The sequence below is a fragment of the Somniosus microcephalus genome, chromosome 23 (genome assembly GCF_052327205.1).
Source record: "Somniosus microcephalus isolate GS21.2 chromosome 23, FLI_Smic_1.0, whole genome shotgun sequence".
NCBI lineage: Eukaryota > Metazoa > Chordata > Chondrichthyes > Squaliformes > Somniosidae > Somniosus > Somniosus microcephalus.
In genome coordinates, this window is record NC_141009.1 from 5,855,136 (window position 1) to 5,880,137 (window position 25,002).

A 25,002-nucleotide genomic window follows, 5' to 3' on the forward strand; every position below is an offset into this window, starting at 1 on the left:
ATGCTGGCACACATTCCCCGCGACAGGGCGTCTGGGGGTTCATCATTAAGGGCTCCCGGCCTGTACATAATATCATAGTCGAACGTGGATAGTTCGATCCTCCACCTGAGTATTTTGTCATTCTTGATTTTCCCCCTTTGTTATTAAACATGAAAGCCACCGACCGCTGGTCGGTGAGCAGGGTGAAACGTTTGCCGGCTAGGTAGTGTCTCCAGTGCTACACTGCCTCCACTATAGCCTGTGCCTCCTTCTCGACAGAAGAGTGCCTGATTTCAGGTCCCTGAAGGGTTTGGGAGAAGGCCACAGGTCTCCCAGCCTGATTGAGGGTCGCAGCTAAGGCAAAGTCTGACGCATCGCTTTCGACTTGAAAGGGAATGCATTCGTCCACTGCACACACTGCAGCCCTTTCAATGTCCTGTTTAATACTGGTGAAAGCCTCCCGAGCTTCAGCTGATAGTGGGAAGGACGTCGATTTAATGAGGGGTCGGGCCTTATCAGAGTAATTGGGCACCCATTGGGCATAATATGAAAAAAATCCCAGGCACCTTTTTAAAGCTTTGGGATTGTGTGGCAGGGGCAGTTCCTTTAGGGGGCGTAATCGGTCAGGGTCCGGTCCAATTACCCCATCTTTTCCCCCTCAGCCGAGGATACAGAGACGGGTTGTGTTGAAGACACATTTGTCTTCGTTGTAGGTTAGATTCAGCTTTAGGGCAGTTTTTAAAAATCTCGCAAGATTTAGATCGTGGTCTTGCTGGTTGTGCCCGCAGATAGTGACATTGTCCAGATAGGGGTAGGTAGCTTGTAGTTTATTCTCGTCAACCATGCGGTCCATCTCACGTTGGAAGACCGAGACCCCATTTGTTACCCCGAAGGGCACTCTTGAGAAAATGGTCGAGGCGCCCGTTCGCCTCGAAGGCGGTGTATGGGCGGTACTCCGTTCTAATGGGGAGCTGGTGATACGCGGATTTGAGGTCGATAGTTGAGAAGACTCGGTATTGCGCAATCTGGTTGACCATTTCTGATATGCGGGGTAAAGGGTAGGCGTCCAGCTGGGTATAAATATTAACAGTCTGGCTGTAGTCAATTACCATCCGTTTCTTTTCGCTATTTTTAACTATGACTACTTGGGCACGCCACGGGCTGGTACTGCATTCAATAATGCCTTCCCGCAGGAGTCTGTCCACTTCCGCCTTGATAAAGTGTCTGTCTTCCGGACTGTACCGTCTACTTTTGGTCGCTATGGGCCTACAGTTCGGAGCGAGATTAGCGAATAAAGAGGGCGGGCTGATTTTTAAGGTTGATAGGCCACAGACTGTGTGGCGGCTGGGACCCGCCATATGCTAGCGTGACACTTTCGTGGTGGCACTGGAAGTCCAGGCCCAAGATTACATTAACACAGAGTTCTGGCATCACGAGGAGTTTAAAATCCTTGTAGTCCGTGCCTTTTACAGTCAGTGTTACCACACAGTAGCCCAAAATGTCCAAAGTGTGGGGCTTAGCAGCCATAGCAATTCTGCTCCGTGTAGGGGTTAACGTTAATGAGTGTCGCCGTACCAGGCTAGGGTGGATAAAACTCTCGGTACTCCCACAGTCAATTAAACATTTCGTTAAATTCCCGTTTACCTGTATGTCCATCATGGATTTTGTCAACAGGTGTGGCCTGGATTGATCCACTGTGATCGAAGCCACTGTTGGGCCCTGGGCGGCTGTTGAGTCGGGAAAAGATGGCGGATCCCAAGATGGCGGCCCGCACAGCACGCACGAGGCGGTGACGGAGTTGGAAATCGGATTCCCCCTGCAGACTTTGCTAAAATGCCCCTTTTTCTTACATTTGAAGCATGTAGCGTCCTTCGCTGGGCATCGTTGTCTGGGGTGCTTGGCCTGGCCGCAGAAGTAGCATTTCGGGCCTCGAGACATTGCCGCTGTAGTAGGACTCCTGGGTGAACTTCTGTGTGGGGACTCCGGCGGCGTAGAGCTGGTCTGAGACCTGGATGGGGAAGATGGCTGATTCCAAGATGGCGGCCCCCTCGGCGCGCACGAGGCGGTGAGGACCGCATGGCCGGAAGAATAAGAATAAGAGTCAGAGTTTCTCTAGGCCACGTCCAGCGATCGCGCAGTGGCCACTGCCTTTTTTTAAGTCCAGGACCTCCTTCTCCAGCAGTCTCTGCCGGATATAATTCGATTTGAGGCCCGTGATGAAGGAATCGCGGACCAATTCGTCAGAGTACGCGTTGGCCGTCACGGCCTTGCAGTTACAGTTCCGGACCAGGTCCTTTAGGCCCTGTAAGAAATCGTCCATTGATTCCTCTGGTCGCTGCCTGCGTGTAGCCAGCAGATGTCTGGCGTACACTGTTTACCGGCCTCTGGTATTGGGCCTTCAGGATAGTGATGGCCTCCGTGTAAGAGGTGGCGTCCCGGATGAACGAATAAATCCGATGACTTACGCGAGTAGTCAGTAGACTCAGTTTATCTACCTCGCTAGCGGATGAGGCCCCCGCGAAGAGTTCGAAGCATTTGAGCCAGTGTCTAAATTGATTTGATGCTTCAGCAGAATGTGGATCCAAGTCCAGATGCTCTAGTTTTAGGAGTCGATCCACCCTAGTATTCTTTAGTGATTAAAATTGATGGGCCTTCAATAACCACAAAACTAGAAGTTATAGACTTAAACAAGTTGGCTTTTAATCACTAAGATCAGAGCTAACATCTCAACACGCCGACTGGTTCACAGGAATAAGTCATACAGATCCTGGGATCTTTATGTAAGAGAAGTCAGGGGCAGAGCCAAGACCTGGAACCTCCCAGGTTAGTCGGGAAAGAGGAAGTGAAACTATACACAGTGGGGGAGGGTAATATACATGAGTGCAAAACGAATACAGGATCAAGACAAACAGATTTCATTACATGCCCCTTTTGCGAAACGTCCCTTTTTAACACCTCCACAGCTGCTTCAGAGCATAAACTAGGAACTTGGGATTGGGTTCTACTGGAAGTGAGAGTCCAGTCTTTTTTTTATTGTGCTTTCAATATGGATGCATTGTTGAAATTTCTGCTTGACACTCTAGGGGAATACTATGCAGTCCCTCCACCACCGGTGCAGTGTGTACTAATATACAGGATTCACTGCAGCAACTCGCCAAGGCTTCTGCCACACCTCCCAACCCCGTGACCTCCACCACTTAGAAGGACAAGGACAACAAATGCATAGGAACACCACCATCTCCAAGTCCTGCTCCCAAGTCACAAACCATCCTGACTTGGACACGTATCGGCTGTTCCTTCACTGTCACTGGGTCAAATCCTGGAACTCCCTCCCTAACAGCACTGTGGGAGCACCTTCACCACGCGGGCTGTAGCGGTTCAGGAAGGCGGCTCACCGCCACCTCTAGCAACTAGGGAGGGGAAATAAATGTTGGCCTTGCCAGCGATGTCCACATCCACCAAATGAATTTATAAAAAAAAAAAAAAAAAAAAAAATTTGCAGTGGATCCATACTTTGAGAGGACTGGAAGTGTTTTCAATCCAAAGTCCTTTCCTGGTTCTCTCCTGTTAGCCTGGGTCCCGGCATTATGCACCAGCTTATGTGGGCACTGGCTGCCTGTTATACTTCACCTTAGTGGCCATTTTCCATTTGACTAGGCAGTGTGTCAACAGGCTGTTTTTGGAGCATCATCTAGCAGTCAGAAGCCAGGACCAACGTTCCCTTTAAGCTGCGCAGCCATGCAGTAATGGGAAAGGTCCTGCGCAGGCTGCATACCGGCTTTCACGTTGTAAATACCCTGCCTGCACAGAAACTTAAAGGGACCGCGCATTAAAAGAAACAGGCCGCACAGAACAAAGCGCAGCTTAGTGAACATTGGGCGGGACCCCGTTCCCTCTAAGCAGTGCAGCTGTCTGCCAGTCCTGCGCAACCCGGGGCCGGCTTTTCCAATGTGAAATTTCGTGCATGCACAAAACTTTGAGTAGGCCGCACAGACCGTTAAAGGGGGTACATTGGCCGGGACACTGGCTATTTTCTTCCCTTGCCCCCCTCGATATCCAGGGACTTGTAGTAATTCTCCAGACCCTCTGCCTGGCACTGGCCGAGGACCAAAGTTCCATTCCACACTTGGCACTGCACTTACCCACCGAGTAAATGGAGTGCCAATTTCTTGCTTGAAGCTACAAATTTCTTCTGAGGAGAGCGAGTTTGTTTTACTGGAACTGCGCACCCCTGCAGCCTTGCCATTTCGGGTTATTAAGCAACCTCCTTTCTTCTCTGGTTTACAACACATTTCGAGTAAGCATGAGGCCTCATCGTGGAGTATACGGAACAGACTTTATTGATGCACAAAGATGATCCGACTTTAACTGTACGCAGAGTGACTTTACTGGTTTTTGTATCTTGGGTACACTCCGCTATTGAAATCCATAATCCTTTATACACTATTTTAACTACATCAAAGGAAAATGTCAATGACTTCTATTTCCCAAATCGTCTGAAAACAGACCATCTATGAACAGTTTGCAATTGTTTGGAGGGAGGCTCCAAGAATCTGATCCTTTTTTAAAAGTTGTTTTGTATCTTTCAGCATCTCTTGGACCGACTAAACGAGTGCATGGGAAAAGCAGTCACCCGATTATCTGCCGTGACCTTACTGAGCCACGTCATCCGACGAGAGCCAACTTGGATTCACAAACTCGTTCGTGCAGCCGTGCTAGTTTCACTACTCAAGTGTTTGAAGGTTTAGTACACAAGACTTCAAAAATGTTTTATTGCCTTTTTTTATTTTTCTGCCCCTGCCAATTGCATCTGTGAAACATGCTTTGTGGTGTGGGAATGGTTTACTGTCTGAAGTTCAAGTTGTCATTGGTGGATTTGACGAGTGGCTTCATAAAATTAATTCTGTGCAGTTCCTCGACTTTGTTTTAGGTAGCCAATTATGTGAACATAAATGTTAGATTTCTCTTCCCTCCTTCTCTTCCCCCTGCCCTTCCCTACCCTCCTAGCCCAAAAACTCCATTTGATCTGAAATTGTGCTATCTTGAGCAGTACCAGATTAAAATCTTCCAGTGTCTCTAAAAGGTGTGTGGTGTCTTGGTGACTTTTCCTCTCTTCTCTCTCCCACCCCCTAAAGGTTTTGGTTCATGCTGGGGTTGAAAGAACGACTTGCATTTCATGACCTCCAGATGTCCCAAAGCACTTTACAGCCAATGAGATACTTTAGAAGTGTAGTCACTGTTATGTAGGAAAAGCAGCAGTGTTTGTGCACAGCAAGCTCCCACAAACAGCAATGTGATAATTACAAAATCTGTTTTGTGATGTTGAGGAATAAATATTGGCCAGGACACCAGGGAGAACTTCCCCCGCTCTTCAAAATAGTGCCATGGGATCTTCTACGTCCGCCCAAGAGGGGCCTCTGTTTGTTTAACGTCTCATCCAAAAATGGCATCTCTGACAGTGCAGCACTCCCTCGGTACTGCGCTGGAGTGTCAGCCTAGATTTTTGTGCTCCAGTCCCACAACCTTCTGACTCCGAGGAGAGCGTGCTACCCACTGAGCCACGACTGACAAAGCAGAGTTCCTGCTATCTTAATGCTAGGATTTCAGAAAGAAGCTTTTTCTCTGCTTCAGAAGATGGCTTATTCATTTAAGGGTGGGGACTCCCTCTTCAGTTATTTTCCCCTCACCTCAGGCACCTCTTACAGCTGATCTATTGCCAGGCAAAGGGTATTGGCAATCTGGAACTCTCTCAAAGCTGCTGAGGATGGGGGTCAATAAAAAAAATTTCAAAATGGAGATTGATAGATGTTTGTTAAATAAGGGTATGGGGGGTGGGGATATGGAACCAAGGTCGGTAGATGGAGTTAAGATGCAGATCAGCCATGATCCAGTTGAATGGCAGAACCAGCTCAAGGGGCTGAATGGCCTCCTCCTGTTCCTATAATGCCTTGAGTGCTAGAATGTACATGAGGATTCCCCTTCCTTGTGGGCTCCTGCTCACTGCCTGCCTCGCTGGGATAGAGGGACATCGCCATGTTTCACTGTACGTTCTCTTAAATTTAAAGGTCTATCTCTGACTTGCAGCTGTCAATCTTTTCTCTGCAGACAGAGACTGAGGTTGTTGTCCTCACTACTGGTGTTCTCGTGTTAATCATCCTCCTGCCAATGATCCCGCAAGCTGGGAAGCAGTATCTCCTTGATTTCTTTGACATCTTTGGCCGGTTGGCTGCATGGAACCTCCGAAACCCAGGTATGCTGACTGAGCAGCAAGGGTGGCGAGCTTACTCCAGATTTGTCTGTGGAGGCTGGGTGTGTGGGTCATCAGGTGCTTCTCTCCTTTTTATGGAGAACTTTGCTTTGAATCTAAGGCTCCTGGGAGGAGAATCTTTCTGCTGCATAAGGGTATTGAATTAAATTGAGTTTTGGCATTTTCAACTCCGTTCCTAATCGGTGTGTTTCCACCATGCAAAGCTGGCACTCGTGTCTAAGGCTAGTTGATGAGTGCCATGGACCGTTTAGGGAGACGAGATGGGGTGTTTTGGGCACAGTTGAATCTTTATCCTACGTGTTCCCCTTTAAGCTGCACAGCTCTCTGAAGGTCCCGCACAGCCGGTGAACCAGCTTTTAAATAATTCCACGCACGAGTGTTTTTTTTTGAATGGCCCATGCAGCCTGTTCTGTGCGGGCCAAAAAATGAGGGAACATTGCATGTGATGGTTGCTATATCCCAGAAAGAACTTTCAATGATATGCTACCTTTCACCACCTCAGGACGTCCCAAAGTGCTTTACAGCCAATGAAGCATTTTCTGAACTGTTATAATGTGTGCCAATTTGTGCACAGTAAGCTCCCACAAACAGGAATGTGATGATGACCAGATAATCTATTTTAGTAATGTTGATTGAGGGATAAATATTGGCCAGGACACCAAGGGCGACGCCCCTGCTCTTTATTTGAAATAGTGGCCGTGGAATCTCTTGCATCCACCTGAGGGCAGATGGGGCCTCGGTTTAACATCTCATCCGAAAGATGTTTATTCATAGGTCTATGAACTGTAGCTGTTGTCTTCAACTCTATATAGCTTGGCTGTTCCACTTCTATGCTCAACAGTCCACGGCTTTCTGTAACGAAAGCAAAATACGGCGGATGCTGGTAATCTGAAATGAAAGCTGTAAAATTCTGGCAATGCTCAGCCGGTCAGGCAGCATCTTTGGAGCGAGAGAGTTAATGTTTCAGGTCGTTAACAATTCAGCAAAGCATGATTTTCTGTACATTGATTTTAACAACATGTATTTATAGAACACCTTTTAAAGTAGTAAAACTATCTTAATGGGTGGATAATGAGGGGCTGTCGTGTGCAGAAGCAGCAGACCCCAGCCTGTGACTCGCCACACCAGCTCATGTACTCCAGAGATGCTGTTGGGCAAATTGGGTGCAAGTGGATTAGGAAACGGTGCCTGAAGTGATTTTATAAACTGAATTGTTGGGGGGGAAATTGACAGTTCAGTCCTATTTAATTTGGTGATATTTTAAAAATTGATTTTTACTATCTTTAAAATTTAATGAATATTTTTTTTTAAATCACCAACTGTTTGACACTAAGGGCTGTTTTAACCAATGTTCCTGTTGAGCCGTGTGGCCACACAGCAGTCTGGAGGTCCCACGCAGGCCACTTGACGGCTGTACAATTGAAATAACCACGCAGGTGTGAGAAATTGAATTTTCTACGCAGCCCGTTAATGGTGCTGCGCGCACAAGGAAATGAGCAGGAGCATTGGTCCTGACCCTTCATTATCTAATGTTTCCTGTTCTCTGTTGCTGACAGGCCAAGTACCAGAAGTGTATTTGATCCACCTACATGCCAGTGTTTATGCGTTATTTCACCGTCTCTACGGGATGTACCCGTGTAACTTTGTGTCCTACCTCCGCTCCCACTACAGTATGAAGGAAAACGTGGAGACTTTTGAGGAGGTGGTAAAGGTAAGACCCCAGACCGATTTGTAGTATTTGAGGGGCCGGATATTGTCTCTGGTTACTGAAGAGTCTCTGTCTCGGTCATGGTGAGACGATCCAGGAGCTTTCCCAACATGGAAAGGGAAGCGAAAGCTCCTGTTTTGTCTGGGGCCTTGGGTGCTGCAGGTGAATGAAAGACTTGCATTTCCATAGCACCGTTCGCCACCATGGGACGTCCCAAAGCACTTTACAGCCAATGGAGTCCCTTTTTTGTCGTGTAGTCACTGTTGTAAAGTAGGAAACGCCACAGCCAATTTGCGCACAGCAAGATCCCACAAACAGCAATGAAATAAATAGCCACATCATCTGTTAGATGTTGGCTGAGGGATAAATGTTGGCCAGGACACCAGGGAGAATTCCCCTGCTCTTTGACCAGGGCCATGGGATCACTTGCGTTCACCTGAATGAGCAGGTTTCAAACTCTTCCTCTTGCTAGGAAGATGGTGGGTTTTAAAATTCATTCTTGTCTTTTGTTGCCCTGAAGTTGTCTGTTTTAACCGTTGCTAGGATTGGAGGCAATGTTCCCCCTAAGGTGCGCTTCGATTGGGAGGTCCCGCGCAGGCTGCTCACCGCCTGGCTAAGATACTGTGCATGCGCAGCAAATTTAAAAGGGCTGAGCACAAAAAAATTAGTGAACATTGGTTGTCTGGCTGGAGCAGTTGAGATGGGTGGTAGGGCGAAGCTCTGCTGTGATGCCCTCCCTGGGTGAGTTGCCTACTGGTGTGTGCTGGCTCTAGGCTGTTGCATGAGTGACCATTGGATGAGGCATGAGGGCAGCCAGCACACTCTGGATCTGTACCCCAGAATGGTTCAGCACTTTCAGGAGAGGATGGAAGGGATTTGCGGTGGGGGGAAGAAACTATTTCTGTTGCGTGGGGGAGGTGATGTGTGTGTCAGTGACTGGTTGGTTTGGCTTTTCTTCTGAGCCCTTCTATGACCCACAGGCAGCAACAGGTTCTTGGTTGCATTGATTCTAAACTTATTGCATTCCCAATGACTCTGTTGCAGCCAATGCTGGAGCACGTGCGAATCCACCCCGAACTAGTGACTGGAACAAAGGACCACGAACTGGATCCCATTAAGTAAGTGACGTCTTGGTTGAATGTATAGAATCCTGATGTTTGCACCCCTCTCTTTAAAATGCAAGTCCGGACTCCAAAGAGCATTTCATCTGATAGGGACGGTACAGTAGCTTTATCTGGGCAATTTAACCTTTATGAAGTTGTTACTTGTGTCCTTTTCTTGCTCTTTGGTTTTTTTTATGTGGATTTTAGCCTGGTGTTGAAGCCAGGTTTTGACCATCCTTGGAGAGATTGATTGCTACGTGTAAGTCTCCCAGTTATAATCAAAGCTAGCACTGCTCAGTTATCTAGGAGCACAGCGAGTGGAGCTCAAACATTTTTTTGCCTCCATGTGTTTAAAAGAAAAACTTGCATTTCTACAGAGCCTTTCAAGACCACCAGATGTCCCAAAGCGCTTTACAGCCAATGAAGTACTTTTTTAAGTGTCATCACTGTTGTAATGTAGGAAAAACGGCAGCCAATGTGTGCACAGCAGATCCCACAAACGGCAATGTGATAATGACCAGCTAACCCTTTTTTACTGATGTGGGTTGAGGGATAAATGTTGGCCCAGGACACTGGGGAGAACTCATGCTGCTCTTCGAAGTAGTGCCGTGGGATCTTTTAGGTCCACCCAAGAGGACGGACAGACAACCTCTGTTTAACGTCTCATCTGCGAGACGGCACCTCCCGACAGTGCAGCACTCCCTCAGTACTGCCCTGGAATGTCAGCTTGGATTATGCGCTCAAGTCTCTGATCAAATGAAGAATTTAGCAGGAATTTCTTTGCACAGCGAGTGGTGAGAATGTGGAACTTGCTAGTTGGTTGAGGCTGATGGCATTGATGCCTTTAAGGGGAGTCTTAATGCATGCATGGGTGGGAATAGGTAATTAGAGTGGGAGGAGGCTCATGTTGAGTGTGAGCACTGGCATAGACCAGTTGGGCTGAATGGCCTGTTCTGTGCTGTAGCTTCTACATAATATAAATATCTGGCTGGCTGCTTGCGATACAGACCTGAGGTCTGGCATAATCCAATGGTTACTTTTGTAAACTCTATGGGCTATAACCTGTACGGGTGTTTCAGCTGAGCAGATGTGTGTTGTCTTGGGCACTGGAGATGGTAGTTAAGCTGGATTCCTACAACGGCTGTCTGGGTTAGACCGACCCTAGGTGATCAACAATGGCTAATGGTTCTGTTTCCTGTTCCTGTGCACAGATGGAAGCGATTTGAAACTCACGACATTGTCATAGAATGTGCCAAAGTTTCCCTGGACCCGAAGGAGGCATCGTGCGAGGAGGGTTACACAGTCATGCCTAAACACTTCTCTACACATACCCAGCATAAGCACACTGACCACAGCTCCAGCCCGTTCTCTGATTCTCAGAGCAGCTTTGGTAAGTAAGGAACCTTATCTTCACTTACAGAAGTTACAACCCAAACGGGCTGTTCAGCCCATCCATTCCATGTTGGTGTTTTTCCTTCACGTTAGCAGTATCTTAATCCCATATTCCTTTATTCAGTTCTTTCAACTACAGTACTTACTTAACCTGTACTTAAAGGTTGACTTGGTTTCTGGTTCAGTCACAGAGCAAGTGTTCCCTGTAATTTTTTGTGTATGGGCTCTTTAATCACTGGAAACAAACTCCCTCATAATTTTAAACACTTTAAACCCCTTCTGTAATCAATGGCGTGGATCAGTAACATCTCTTGTGCTTTGATCTAATTTCTAAAGTTTTTGTCTTGATTGGATGGGCTGGTGAAAGAGGACAGAAATCTGTTTTGTTCTTGGGGATATTTTACTGCCGCTTTTAACTGGTTGCATTTCTGTATGTGAAGCTTTTCAGTGAGGTCAACTGTTTCACTTTTTTTTTACTGTATTGCAGGTAGTGCATCTTCTTCTGCAACTTACACCCCCAGAGTCCCATTCTCCAGTCTCGCAGGATCCCAGTCTCTGTACAAGACGCCGCCAGCCTCTCGACGCCTCCCTGCAGATGGGCTCCAGGTAAGCCACGTCCACACTAAGCAGGAACGATGCAAAAAAGACTTGCATTTCTATAACACTTTACAACCTCAGGATGTCCCAAAGCGCTTCGCAGCCAATGAAGTACTTTTTTGAAGTGTAGTCACTGTTGTAATGTAGGAAACGCAGCAGCCAATTGCACACTAAGGCCTAGAAATTCAGTATAGCCACGTTTGGGGCGCTACAGCCGGGCGGCCCCTAAAGTTTGCGCCCGGCGCAACTTCGCGCCACCTTCGCCGATATTCAGTCGCATCGCCCCAAGAGGTTGCTGCTGCGCTAAAGCAGGCGATGCACGACTATCATTAGGCGCTAAGCCGGCGATCCGGGGCACTAACACCGAGGACGGGCGCAGCGCAGGTGCGGCAAGTTGCTCAATGAAGGCAGACACGCTGGCGCCGGTCAGCTCTTAAAGGGGAAGGGTCGATTTGTTTGGCTGCCATGCCCTGCACACTGCAGCCCTGAAGCAAGGCCTGACCATTGCTGGTTCATCAGTTCTACGCCCTCAACCATGGGGAAGCCCGCTATTCTTCCAAATCCGATTGCACGCTCTTGCTGCTTGTCCAGGGTCATGGGGAAGGAGATGTACTGACGTCTCCTTCTGAAAAGGGCATTGTTCACCTGGTGGATGCAGCAATGTACCGTGAACTGGGAGATGTTGGCAATGTCCCCAGTAGCGGATTGGAAGGAGCCAGTGGCATCGAAGTTGAGAGTCACCTTCACTGCCACTGACAGAGACGTCCTGCACCTCAGCTGTGGCTGGAGATCTCTGCGAAGCAGGTGGCAGGTCTCAGTGACCACCTCCCTTCTGAATCGCATCCTCCGAACACACTGCTCCTCAGACATGTTCAGATATGAGAACTGCTGGCAGTATACCCTGGGTGGGTAAGGCCTCCTGTGCTGACGCCTGTTGGCCAATCTCCGTCTGGCCATGACTGGCACACTCTCACGGCGTCTCTGATCCCTTTGAATGCAATGCAGAAAGCCAACGTTTCCACCCATTGCAGCCCCCATTATATGTGGCAACTCAAGGCTATGGCACTGAAAGTGCAATCCAAGTGCAAAGCTCTGGCCTGAAGCCACCAGTACCTGTGCAAGCGCTGAGTCAAAGCAGAAAGCTCTCTGCCTTTGTCTCTCTCCAAATATCCGTGTCTCACACAGAGGGATTGGCACAAAATGGCTGCCACTTATACTGCAGGAGGAGTCCCCTTTAAATAGCGCGCCCCGCAGCGACTGGGAACCGTTCCCCTCTACCAGTCGCTGGGGGCGCCAGGCGCAAAGAAGGGCGGCGCCACTGAATTTCCGGTTCGGGGCGCACAAAGGGCGTTGCACCATGAAATGACGTCCGGATCTGCGCGCGCAGCTGAGTGCGCGCAAAGGCTTTGCGCTGTCGCTAAATCTTTACTGAAGTTGGGGAGAGGCGCAGATTGCGCTGCGCCCGGCCGCTAGCCGCCTAGCGCCCCACATCTCCTCCTCCTAAGGCGCTGGCGCAAACAACTGAATTTCTAGGCCTAAGTTCCTGCAAACAGCAATGTGATAATGACCAGCTGTCCTGTGTTTTAATATTGATTTTGAGGAATAAATATTGACCAGGGATAACTCCCTACTCCTCTTTGGTATAATGCCATGGGATCTTTTACATCATCCAAAAGGTGGCACCTCCGACAGTGCAGCACTCACTCAGTATTGCACTGAGTGTCAGCCTAGATTTTGTACTCCAGTCTCTGGAGTGGGACTTGAACCCACAACCTTCTGACCCCTACATTACAACAGTGACCTTCCTTGGGTGCAGAAGCTTTTAGAAACTATAATCCGGGATAAAATTAAGTCACTTGGACAAGTGTGGATTAATTAAGGGAAGCCAGCATGGATTTGTTAAAGGCAAATATTAACCAACGTGATTGAATTTTTTGAGGTGACAGAGGGTTGATTAAGGTAATGCCGTTGACATAGTGTACATGGACTTCCAAAAGGCGTTCGACAGAATACCACATAATAGGCTCGCCAGCAAAGTTGAAGCCCATGGAATAAAAGGGACAGTGGCAGCATGGATACGGAATTGACAGGAAACAGTAGTGGTGAAGGACTGGGATCGGTACTAGGACCACTGCTTTTCTTGATAGATATGTGTATGGGTGTACAAGGTTTTCTTCATCTGCAAATTTTGAAAGTATAGTGAACAGTGAGGAGGGTAGGGATAGACTTCGAGGACATACAGGCTGGTGCAATGGGCGGACATGTGGCAGATGAAGTTTAATGCAGAACCGTACGAAGTGATACATTTGGTAGGAAGAATGAGGAAAGGACATAAACTGAAAGATGCAATTTTAAAGGGGTGCATGAACAGAGACCTGGGGGTATATGTGCACAAATCGTTGAAGGTGGCAGGACAGGTTGAGAAAGCGGTTAAAGTGTACGGGATCCTGGGCTTTATAAATGGAGGCATAGAGTACAAAAGCAAGGAAGTTATGATGAACCTTTATAAAACACTGGTGTGGCTGCAACAAGGGTATTGTCCAATTCTGGGCACCACACTTTTTTTAGGAAGGATGTGACGGCTTTAAAAAGGGTGCAGAAAAGATTTACAAGAATGATTCCAAGGATGAGGGTCTTCAGTTACGTGGATAGACTGGAGAAGCTGGGGTTGTTCTCCTTAGAGCAGAGAAGGTTGAGAGGAGATTTGATAGCTGTGTTCAAAATCATGAGGGGGTCTGGACAGAGTAGATGGAGAGAAACTGGTCCCATTGGCAGAAGGGTCGAGAACCAGAGGACACAGATTTAAGGTGATTGGCAGAAGGTTCAAAGGCAACATGTGGGAAAACTCTTTTACGCAGGGTGGTTATGATCTACAATGCACTGCCTGAAACGGTGGTGGCGGTAAACTCAGCCACTGCTTTCAAAAGGGACTTGGATAAGTACCTGAAGGGAAAAAATTTGCAGGACTATGGGGAAAGGGTGGGGGAGCGGAGTGAGACTAGCTGAAGTGCTCTTGCAGAGAGCTGGCACAGGCTTGACTGGCCGAATGGCCTCCTGTGCTGTAACTATTCTGATTTTCACTAGTAGTTCAAATGATTTTGAAGTTTTTTGGATCTGTCTCTTCAGGACCTGCTCTGGAGCCCATCTTCAGCATGTGGGCTGTCTACGCCTCCCTCCTCCAGAGGACTTTCCCCAACGAGCCTATTTGAAACTTCCCAGAGTGCCTCTTCACTACATAGGGTTCACAGTACACCTGGTATGTATACTACAGCCAGCTTCATGGGGCATCTGTGGATGGTTGCTCAGTTACCTGGGCAGTGCCTCTAATGTACAGTGCAAAACCCTCGCGTGAACTGTTGCATTTGACTTGGCATAATCAGTGTTATCGCAGGCTTTTGGTGAAGTGTAATGGTGTGTTTGTGATATTTGCAAACTGCCTGCATTGAACTGTGGAAAAACACCTGGCACTGCAATTGCAGGTGAATCCTCCCCTCTGTTTGGGTTGTATTGAACTAGTGTGCAGCAATGTTTCCGCTAATGTGCTTGCACGGCCGCGCAGTAATCTGGAAGTTCCCGCACAGACCGCTCACCGGCTTTTACATTGTAAATACCGCATGTGCAGAAATTTAAAGGGACCGCGCATTAAAAGAAACAGGCCACGCAGAACACAGTGCAGCTTACAGGGAACATTAGTGTGCAGTGTTAGTGAGTCACTGGTGATTGTGATGGGAGCAGTTTGAGATGATGTATTAAGAACACCCCATTCGAATGCATTGGCTTCACGTAACGAGTGGTGACAACACATCGCAAAACTTAAATCTAGAAGGGAATTATCTGGATAGATGTTGATGCCTCTCAACAGTGACTTGGCGGTCGTTTGCATTGAGATCATGGGTGTATGCTGTGTGCCCCTCCACTCAGCTGCAAGCAACCAATGGTTGTGGTTATTGGGAGGCCAATCCTCAGCCCCCAGGTCATCGCTGCGGGAATTCCTCAGGGCAGTGTCCTTGGCCCAACTGTCAGGAGGGCGGGTGACTAAAGAAACCGCAAATACTGCGAAATAAAAAGGGACAATGCTGCAAATGTGCAGCAAGTCAGTCTGTAAAGGGGGAAAAAAGGTTATGATGTTTTGGGTGAGAATGTTGGTCACATTGAACCTCTGACCTGCAGTTATTCACTTCCAGAAGTTTGTGTTCAGAACACAGATTCTGCATTTTGTTGGTGGGGAGCCTAGGGGTGTTAGCTATTTGTTAATTCTGTCTTTTTTTTACAGTAGGTGGAAAAGGACAGTCTACTGAAGCGCCTGCCCTCTCCCCTCCCCCGCCATGTCCTGCAGAGGAGTTTGTGCACAGTTCGATCCTGACCACAGCAGCACTGCCAAGGAAGGTAAAACGTGCTTGATGGGTACTAGCATAAATTTATAGATCGCGCAACAATAGTCATTACTACTAGTGTGGATGTTATCGTGTATAAGTGACACATTGCACACTGGTGGGTCAGTGTCTCTTGGAGATGTTGTTCTTGGGGCAAGTCCATGGAATGTTTTGAGGTGTTTTAATTGGAAGTCTGTGTGCCTGCCTTTTTTTCTTCCCTCCTCCCCCTCCTCTTCTCCCCCACCTCCCCCCGTGCCATTTCTCTCCACTCCATTCTTTGTAGCCATATCCACTAGTCTAGGCTACTGTTTCGTATGACGGGAAAAGCTTATAATGGGATGTCTAGTTTGGCTACCCGTTTGATGGCCTCTTGAGATGCTGAGTGGAGAAATGAGGTGCCTCCCACAACAGATCTCAGTGGGCAGGTTGATGTGATGTGTTCCATGGTCTGGGACTCATGGCCACAGTTGCTCATTGGGTCGTCCCGCATCGCCCATAACCCTGTGCGGATTCAGTTGAGCGCTGTCCACTGTCATCGAGGGAGGTTGAAGCCAGGGACCTCTGCTGCTGGGTCAGTGATGAGTGGTTGGTTGTTGCATGCGTCCCACGATTCCGTCCATCTGGATAGTAGATCAATATCGGATGCATGGGTATTGGTTGCTGTTGCCCAGAATGGGCTACTGTGAGAATCGGTAGGGATATTCTCCCATCAGTTTCACTCAAATGCTTGGGGGTGGGTTTGCAGGAAACTCTTCTGATCTTCAGCCACTTTCAGAGGTGCTGGTTTTACTGACTTGGACACAGCGAGCAAGGTCTCCAGTGCTGTGTTGAGGGGCTTTCCAAGAGTCCCAGTGCCACCCACTCCCACTCCTACCTGGTCTGGCTGACATGTGACTCCAGGCCCATATTAGGTAGTTGACTCTTAATCAGGGCAATTGGGGGTGGACAATAAATGCTGCCTTGTCATTGCCCACTTTCCAAGAATGCAAGTCCTGAGATATGCTTGCCATCTTTTCCAGTGTCTTTGGTATTTTGTGCTGCTTTTCCTACGTAATATAATTCTTCACTTTCTTGCAGCTCCTGCTCTCCTGTCATGATGCGTGCTTTAATTACAATCTAAATGCTAACTGTCGCAGACTCGTTTTTAATTAGCTCCCTACACTACTAACATCTATTGGTATAAAGTTCTTTAAGTGCTTTAATACTATCCTGTCTTTAATTGCTGTTCCAGGATGGTAAACCGGAGAGTGGCAAGCCATTAATCAGACAGCAACACGTGACCAGTGTTGATAAGGGAGCAGGTGAGTGGAAAGCTTGCTTTGTCCATCTTCTATCGAAGTGCTCAGCCCTGCTAGATGTATATTCTAACATGTAGATGAATTGTTCACTAGATAGATGGAAAAAAATTTGCTCCCAGAACTTGATTTCATAAAATTTACAGCACAGAAACAGGCCATTCGGCCCAACTGGTCCATGCTGGTGTTTATGCGCCACACGAACCTCCTCCCACTCTACTTCATCTCACCCCATCAGCATATCCTCCTATTCCTTTCTCCCTCATGTGTTTATCCAGCTTCCCCTTAAATGCATCTATAGTATTCACCTCAATCACTCCTTGTGGTAGCGAGTTCCACTTTCTGGGTAAAGAAGTTTCTCTTGAATTCCCTATTGGATTTATTAGTGACTATCTTATGTATGGCCTCTAGTTCTGGTCTCAAAGTAGAAACACCTTCTCTGTCTACCCTAAGACCTCTCTCAGGTCACCTCCTTGACTTTTTTTCCTAGAGCCCCAGCCTGTTCAATCTTGTAGCTACTCCACCATCACCCCCTCATGGACTAGAATTATTGGCCATTTCATTGCACAAATCATTATAGTATTTAATTAAGTGTTCGAATTGGCAACTCTGTTTTCTGCCCAATCAGACTTGGTATTGTTTCCCTGTTGCGTGCTGCAGATTTCTTTTACTTTTTCTCCATCTGTGTATTCAGGGTTGGAGAGCGAGAATGTCAAAACGGTATCTTTGAAAGAGCTGCCGGAGGTTATAAAGGGGTTGAATCTACAGGAGGATGGAACAGAAAAAGAGAATGAAGAAGGTATGATCTGTACACCAACTGTAGTAAATGGTAAGCAAGGGTGTTGAAATCCATTGAACGCAGATAATGAAGGAACAGGATCTTGTTTTCTCTGGCCCGCCCCCCCCCCCCCCCCCCCCCCCCAAAAAAAAAAATCAGCAGAGTGTCAGAAGGTTGTGGGTTCGAGTCTCTCCAGGCACTTAAGCACAAAAATCTAGGCTGGCAGTACCGAGGGAGCGCTGCACTGTCTGAAGTGTCGTCTTTCAGATGAGACGTTAAACCCAGGTCCCGTCTGCTCTCTTGGGTGGATGTAAAGATCCCATGACACTATTTTGAAGAGCAGGGGAGTCCTGACCAATATTATCCCTCAATCAACATCAACTAAAAAAATTATCTGGTCGTCCTCGCATTGCTGTGGGAGCTTGCTGTGTGCAAATTGGCTGCCGCATTTCCTACAACAGTAACTACACTCCAAAAAGTACTTCATTGGCTGTAAAGTGCCTTGGGATGTGATCATGAAAGGTGCTGTATAAATGCATGTCTTTCTTCATTCCGTTTCTAATTGTTCCCGCACTGGCATTAGTCCCTTCCTGAGGATATGTTCTTATCTCCATGCAGAATGTTGCATTGTCTCTTGAGATGTTAACTCCGTAGGCTTTCTATTGTGTAATGGCAGACAAATGTCTTGTCAAATTTGTCAAGACTCTAGATGGGTTAATGGCGATGGGTCCTCCACCAGGAACGCAAACTGTTCTATCGATGGACTTTGAAGTCTTGTTCTTCATATCGCAACTTTTTGTTTTTACTTTTTTTGACACCTTGGTGGCAATATCCACAGTTCAGGATGCCAACAAAATTGGAAAAAGGAACAAATACTCAATGAATTAAGATGCAATGAAGAGGGGAAAGAGTAGGTGATGGGGTGATTCTTAATTGAACATGGTGAGGATACAGGGAAGAGTAAAAATGTGTTGATGTTGGATTTGGTATTTAGAAGCAGGAGCAATGTCCTTCAGAGATGAGCAGGCTGGCAATACTAAGTAGTTTATGTTCGGCTAGAGTGAGCCCGAGTCAGAGGTCATGGATTCAGGCTGCACCCAGGACCTGAGCTGTAATGCAGGCTGCATGGTCAGCAAAATTACTCGAGTTCATGATTTATTTGACAAAAGTAAAATGCATCAATTCAAGAATTTAAACTGTTGGTGAACAATATCACGAGGTATCATTCACAAACTGCAAAAAAAATTTTTTTATAATCTGTTGCTTTTCAGAATTAAAATTTCACAATAGTGCAATTCATCAGGGCTAATGGTAATATGTAGTAAAGTAAGTGTTTCCTCTCATTTGGGGGCCATGCCTCCATGGAGTCTCTGAGCAGGGCCAGCTAACGGGGGCAGAGGCTCTGCTCATTAATCCCCACCTCCTTTTGAAGGTATGGAGTTCAATGAACCTCCATATTTTCTTCAATCCCTGATTTCATTATCACATTTTCCTTCATCCCACCATTGGTGGCTGTGCCTTCAGCTGGCTAGGCCCCTAAGATCTAGAATTATCTCGCTCCTCTCAAACCGTCCTTAAAACCTATCTCTCTGACCAAGGATTTGGTCACCTGCCCTAATCCCCCCTTGTGGCTCGGTGTCACATGCTCCTGTGAAGCGCCTTGGGATGTTTTACTACATTTAATGGTGTTCTATAAATGCAAGTTGTTCCATATCACTTGACTGTCGATGGTGTGGGGACTTAGTGTAGAAGTGTCCCACCATGTAAGGAGGGAGGGGAAGGATGGTATAATTGGACCCGTGCTGGGAGTTTTACTGTATATAAAGGATGTATTTTTTTTACCTTAACAGCTGCTATTGCTGATGAACTTTCTGCGATTGCGCCCCTTGATCTGCAGTCCCTGGTTACCCGGGGAGGATTCGACTCTCCCTTTCAACACACGACTGAAACCCTCACCGGCCCTCAGATGAAACGTGAGCCGGAGTCGTACTCTGCTGCCACCGAGCCGGGACTGTGCCCCGAGCCCCAGCAAGCCCCATCTGCAACCGGCAAAGCCGCAGACCCTCACCGGCATGAGCAGTGTCCTGTCAAACAGGGGTTCATGCCCATCGAGAAGCCAAAAGAGAACTGTTCTCGAAGCCCGATTAAACAAGAGGTGGACCAGGCGGGGTTGACATCGTTGGAACTTTTTACACCCAGCCCCCCGTTTAAGGTCCAGGCACTGAGACACCCTCCACTTGGTAGCGGGCATCCCCTCCCGTACGAGCACCTTTTTGAATTGGCCTTGCCCAAGACGGCGAGTCTCTTCATCAAACAGAAAACCTCTGAGCTTCAAAAAGTAGCATGTGAGCAATCGGAGGGTCTGTCGTCCGGGTCGTGTTTGTTGATCTCTCCCCTCGATGTGCTGGACAAGCTGATTCAGCAAGGAGGTGATGCACATGTGAAGGAGCTTAGCCGGTAAGTTGGAAGGGTGGGAATCCCAACCCAATACTGAGGGAGTGCTGCACTGCCACAGGTGCTGTCTTTCTGATGAGACGTTCAACCCTGACCATAAAAATACCACGGCACTATTTTTGAAGAGCGGGGTAGTTCTCCTTGGTGTCCTGGGCCAATATTTATCCCTCGACTAACATCACTAAAATGCTTTGTTGTAATGAAATAATAAAAGGTGCTCTGTAAATACAAGTCTTTAACAAGGTTCAGAACATTCTGATTTTTGAATGCAATTATGTACAAATTTCCTGCTTTGCAAATGAAGCCAAAATTATTTATCAATTTGTCCTTTTTTAGAGATTTTTCTCCCCACCCAATCAAATTCCAATTGGCATTGATCATGCGTGTTAAATGCAGTGTTTTCGGTGCATTGTATAGCAGAAGGTTTGTTTCTGTTTATGCACCTCTTCCAAATGTGTGTTTTAATGCACAGATTGCTGTTCTGTATTGCAGCCATTGACCCAGCCCCTACTCGATGCCAACTTTCCCAACTAGGGTTGATGGGTTGGAGTGTTGGGCAGCCCTCATTCCAGCCTACTACCATCTGCAGTGCATGGTTTTTGCCAAGGGATGACTGGTACATTTTGCCACCAGAAGCTGTTAGTTTATAAAAAATTTAAAAAAATAAAAAATTAGAATGGGAAAGGTAACTGAGTGCGTCCGACATGTTTGTTTTAGACATTACCCTGTGCAGCCCGAGCCCCAGAGTCAAAGAAAAATGGTCAGGTAAGTGTGGAATCTGCTGTCGTGCCATTATAACCACCAATCCATGAAATGTTTCTAACACTCACGGTGATTGCTTGGTGATTGTTTGGGTTAATTTATCTAATTAATGGGGAGCCTCCATTTCCTGAGTGATGCTTGAATTTCTCTATCCTTGTGTAGAATCCTACAGCACAGGAGGTGGCATTAAAAAAAGATTGTTCTCTTCATTTTCTTTCAACACTTTTTTCGTTTCTTGGTTATAAAAATATGGGGGAGGAAAAGGGCTGTTGGACTGGTTGCGACTGTTGCAGGTTGTGTGATGAAGTGTCCTTCCAAGGACTTTACACGCAGTGTGAACTTTGACTGGGTGCTGGCAGGGCTATTTGACTGGGTGGGGATGTACATCCCATCCAAACATTGTCACTGGTCACTTAACATGTGGGAGCAGGCAGCTGATTTATTTTCTCCTCCTAGCACTGTGGCACTATTAGTGCTATTACCACAATCCCTTCCCTCTGTACAATAAACTTTTTAATGTTGGAGCATCTGTGTTTTTCTGCTGCAAGGGCAGTGGTTCTCAAATTTTGCTGAGGGGACCCCTCATACTGACTCGCTCTGCAGACCTCCCTTCTTTCCCCCACCTTGCTTCCAAAACTTGATGCCACAATATATAGAATTACATAGAATATACAGCACAGAAACAGGCCATTTGGCCCAACCAGTCCATGCCGGCATTTACACTCCACTCGAGCCTACTTCTGTCTTTCCTCCTCTTAACTCTTATCAGCATGTCCTTCTATTCCCTTCTCCCTCATGCTTGTATAGCTTCCCTTTAAATACATCTATGCTGTTCACCTCAACCACTCACTGTGGCAGCGAGTTCCACATTCTCACCGCTCTCTGGATAAAGAAGTTTCTCCTGAATTCCCTATTGGATTTCTCGATGACTATTTTGTATTGATGGCCTCTAGTTTCACTCTACCCCACAAGTGGAAACACTGTCTACTCTATCCAAAACTTTCATAATTTTAAATACCTCTTAACCGAAAGGAAAATAGTGTTGCCTAATGCAGTAAGTGGTTTTTAATTAGTGTATATCTTAACAAAAATCTCATACCAGCAAGTCAATAATTATAGAATCAAATGAATCCTCTGATGGACCTGTTGGGTTTGGGGACCAAAGAGGCCATTCCTGGTTCTATTTTCAGATATTCATGGGCTGCCAGATGGAAACTCGTGCTTTTTTTAAATATATATTCTCTCCCCTGCCCCCAAACCCAGTGTCCCTACCAGTTTGCACTTGAGGGACATTTGCTTGTTCTGCAACTCTTGAGGACTCCCAAATGACCGAGACCTGGTATTGCAGCATTCGAATATATGGGGTAATTTTTTAATTAGACACCATTAGTGTGCGGGCGAATCAAACCTTTCCATTAAGTCTTGTACATGACACAAAAAAGTCAGGAATGGCTTACCAATTCGTGCACACTGTGATCATGCCCTCGTGATTACATGGAATGTACAGCACAAACTGGCCATTCAGCCCAACTGGTCTATTCTGGCATTTATGCTCCACATGAGCTGACCCTCTTCATCTAACTCGATCATTACTTGCTGTGTAATTGTAGTGGTACTTTAATAGTTAATCCTATATTGAGCCCTGTAGTGTCCAAGCACAGGAGCCAATGATTGGTTTAAAACCCCTCCCAATGGGTGCTCAAAATGGAAGCTCTATCTGCAGTCTGATTTTTTTTTTTGTAACTCATGACTGCATTTGCAATTTCCGATCTGAAGGAAAAATCATTTAGGGAAGAGCTTAACGTTTGTGTTCTTTCTGACAGTTTAAGCTCTTCCTTTGCCTAATCATAAAATAGAAATGGCACTGATGCAGTAGGAAGTCCCTCTTAAATTGGGGGGTGCGTTAATGCGTAACCTTCAGACAGAATTTTACTCTGCATCTCGGCTGTGCTACACCTGACCTGCAGGAAGACTTTGCCACTTCCACTTTGGGCACCCTGTGCTATCGCCTAGCGTGGACATCCCTTGTGTACAGCACAGACTTTAACCAAAATCTGAAATCTCATCTCTCTCCTGGATCTGTAGATTGTCGTGTTTAATTTTATCTTAACCATTCCCTTCCTACCGCCCCCCCCCCCCCCCCCCCAAGCTGTCTACTGGTGTACAAGTCACTGCTTCTCATTGGGCTCTGTGAAAGGCAGAACCAACTGGAAATGATGTAGCACAGTATTTTAGGTACTCCACATCTAGTGAATTGCTGAAGGTTATAGGCTAACTGCAGCTAATTTGTGCACCGCAAGAACCCACACAGCAAATAAGATGAAGAAGGACAAGGGCAGCAGGCGCATGGGAGCACCAAGTTCCCCATCAAGTTGCACACCATCCTGATTTGGAAATATATCGGCCGTTCCTTCATCGCTGGGTCAAAATCATGGAACTCTCTCCCCAACACCACTGTGGGAGTACCAACACCACTGTGGGAGCACCTTCACCACACGGACTGCAGCAGTTTAAGAAGGCGGCTCACCACCACCTTGAGGGTAATTAGGGATGGGCAATAAATGCTGGCCTAAATTTTTTTTTTTTTTTTTTTTTTTTAAAACAAAGAACATAAGAATTGGGAACAGGAGTCGGCCATACTGCCCCTCGAGCCTGCTCCATCATTCAGTAAGATCGTGGCTGATCTTCGACCTCAACTCCACTTTCCTGCCTGATTTCCCTAGAGTCCAATTTGTTTCTCTTTGTTGTGGTCTTTGAGGATATTGGTGAACATTCTGTGCTTTCTGGAATTTCAGGCCTTTTTTTAATCGAAAGAGGGCACCTCTGACACCGCAACCCTCTGACACCGCAACCCTCCCTCAGTACTGTGCTGAAGTGTTGGCCTAGAATATGCCCCAGTCCCAGAGGGGGAGCTTGGACCACAACCACCTTTACTGAGGTGAGAGTGCTACTGACTGAGCCAAGCTGGCACTCGCTTCCACAGTATCCTGTAAATCAGTGAGTGACTCAGTATTTTTCACAACATTTTTCCTCCTCCCCTGAACTGACTCTGGCTGAGTTTTTTTTTACTGCTGTGGTATCCCTCAATACTTCACTGAAGTGGCCATTCTTCACATTGAGCCTCGACACTGAACAGACTCTTCGACCATAGAGGGCGTTCCCGGTCGCGCCCCGTCCTATTTTCACACTGCTGCCCACTTGCACGTTTCTTGGCACGAGCTGCAGGAAGGAACCTTGAGGGAAAGGAAAAGGAGGGCGGTAAGGTTCTTGACACTATTATTAACCAAAGCTACAACCTTGGCATTGTTGACTTGTACGCCAGAGGTTACAGTTTGGGTGGACTCGTCACTGGTTGGTTGCATTTCGCTAACTGTTGTACTAATGGTAGACTTGCATAAATGGAAAGCAATCCTAGTTGGTAAAATGGTTAACTGTTCTGACTTGTATCAGTTTCTCATCGTTTTGTTTTTGTGCTAATTTTAGATTACCTTTGCCCAGCAAATCTGCAGACTGGACTCACTTTGGAGGTATGTTGTGCGTATTCTAGTGATTGGCTCTCTGGGTCACAGTGCTTTACCAGTGAGTGAACCTGACACAATAACCCACAAATGATGCAGCTACTGATCTATGAGCAATGGTTTGAGGAAAGTGGTTCTGTTAAACAGACTCATTGCAATGGGGCCTAACCGTACACTAACATTGTCTACCCCCTCTTGCGGTCCTGTTTTTTTAATGCTTTAAAACCAAGGCAGTCTGGGACCATTTTGTGCAGATTTCCTGCTCCTATGAAGTGTCAACTCCCCACTGGTCCCATCATAAATGGGGCCGTGGATTCTGAGCTTTTGTGTGTGATGTTGCTGGGGTGGAACATCACTGGGCGGGTTGACTCTATCCAGCCAGCCTGAAGCATTGAAGAGGGGGAAAAGGAGGCATTGATGAGTGAGCAGGTATCTCCCTCCACAACACTTGAGAGAACTGAGCAAATCCTAGAAATTTACAACACAGAAGGAGGCCATTCGGCCAGTCATGTCTGTGCCAGCTGACCGAGCTATCCAGCCTAATCCTGCTATCCAGATCAATGAAGCAAGTGTTCAGAACAGCCGTTTCCAAACCTGCAGACCTACAACAGGACAAACCAGCGAGCAGGAAGTCTGCGTAAATAGGGCTGAGTTGCTCGAGCTTAAGGGCCAGATTGTCTGGGGTTGCAGGTTAGAGGGCTTTGACTGTACACACCTTCTGACTGTTACTTGAGGTTCTCCCTCGCTAGTGGCAATGTAAATGAAGCGTGCATGT

At 47.0% G+C, this 25,002-nt stretch overlaps 1 protein-coding gene across 2 annotated transcripts in view; it reads left to right on the forward strand.

The window, feature by feature from the left end:
* The window catches only part of tsc1b (TSC complex subunit 1b), a 51,968-nt gene that overhangs the window by 15,944 nt on the left and 11,022 nt on the right, over positions 1–25,002 (forward strand). The window contains exons 4-16 of one of the 2 annotated variants that reach the window (XM_085965262.1): positions 4,569–4,721; positions 6,085–6,229; positions 7,804–7,958; positions 9,000–9,073; positions 10,270–10,448; positions 10,938–11,056; positions 14,174–14,303; positions 15,321–15,433; positions 16,652–16,721; positions 17,410–17,514; positions 19,344–19,950; positions 20,665–20,712; positions 24,193–24,236. In XM_085965262.1, coding sequence (XP_085821388.1) covers positions 4,569–4,721; positions 6,085–6,229; positions 7,804–7,958; positions 9,000–9,073; positions 10,270–10,448; positions 10,938–11,056; positions 14,174–14,303; positions 15,321–15,433; positions 16,652–16,721; positions 17,410–17,514; positions 19,344–19,950; positions 20,665–20,712; positions 24,193–24,236 — 1,942 coding nt within the window. The remainder of the gene's footprint in view (positions 1–4,568; positions 4,722–6,084; positions 6,230–7,803; positions 7,959–8,999; positions 9,074–10,269; positions 10,449–10,937; positions 11,057–14,173; positions 14,304–15,320; positions 15,434–16,651; positions 16,722–17,409; positions 17,515–19,343; positions 19,951–20,664; positions 20,713–24,192; positions 24,237–25,002) is intronic. The other variant, XM_085965263.1, reaches the window with a different exon arrangement.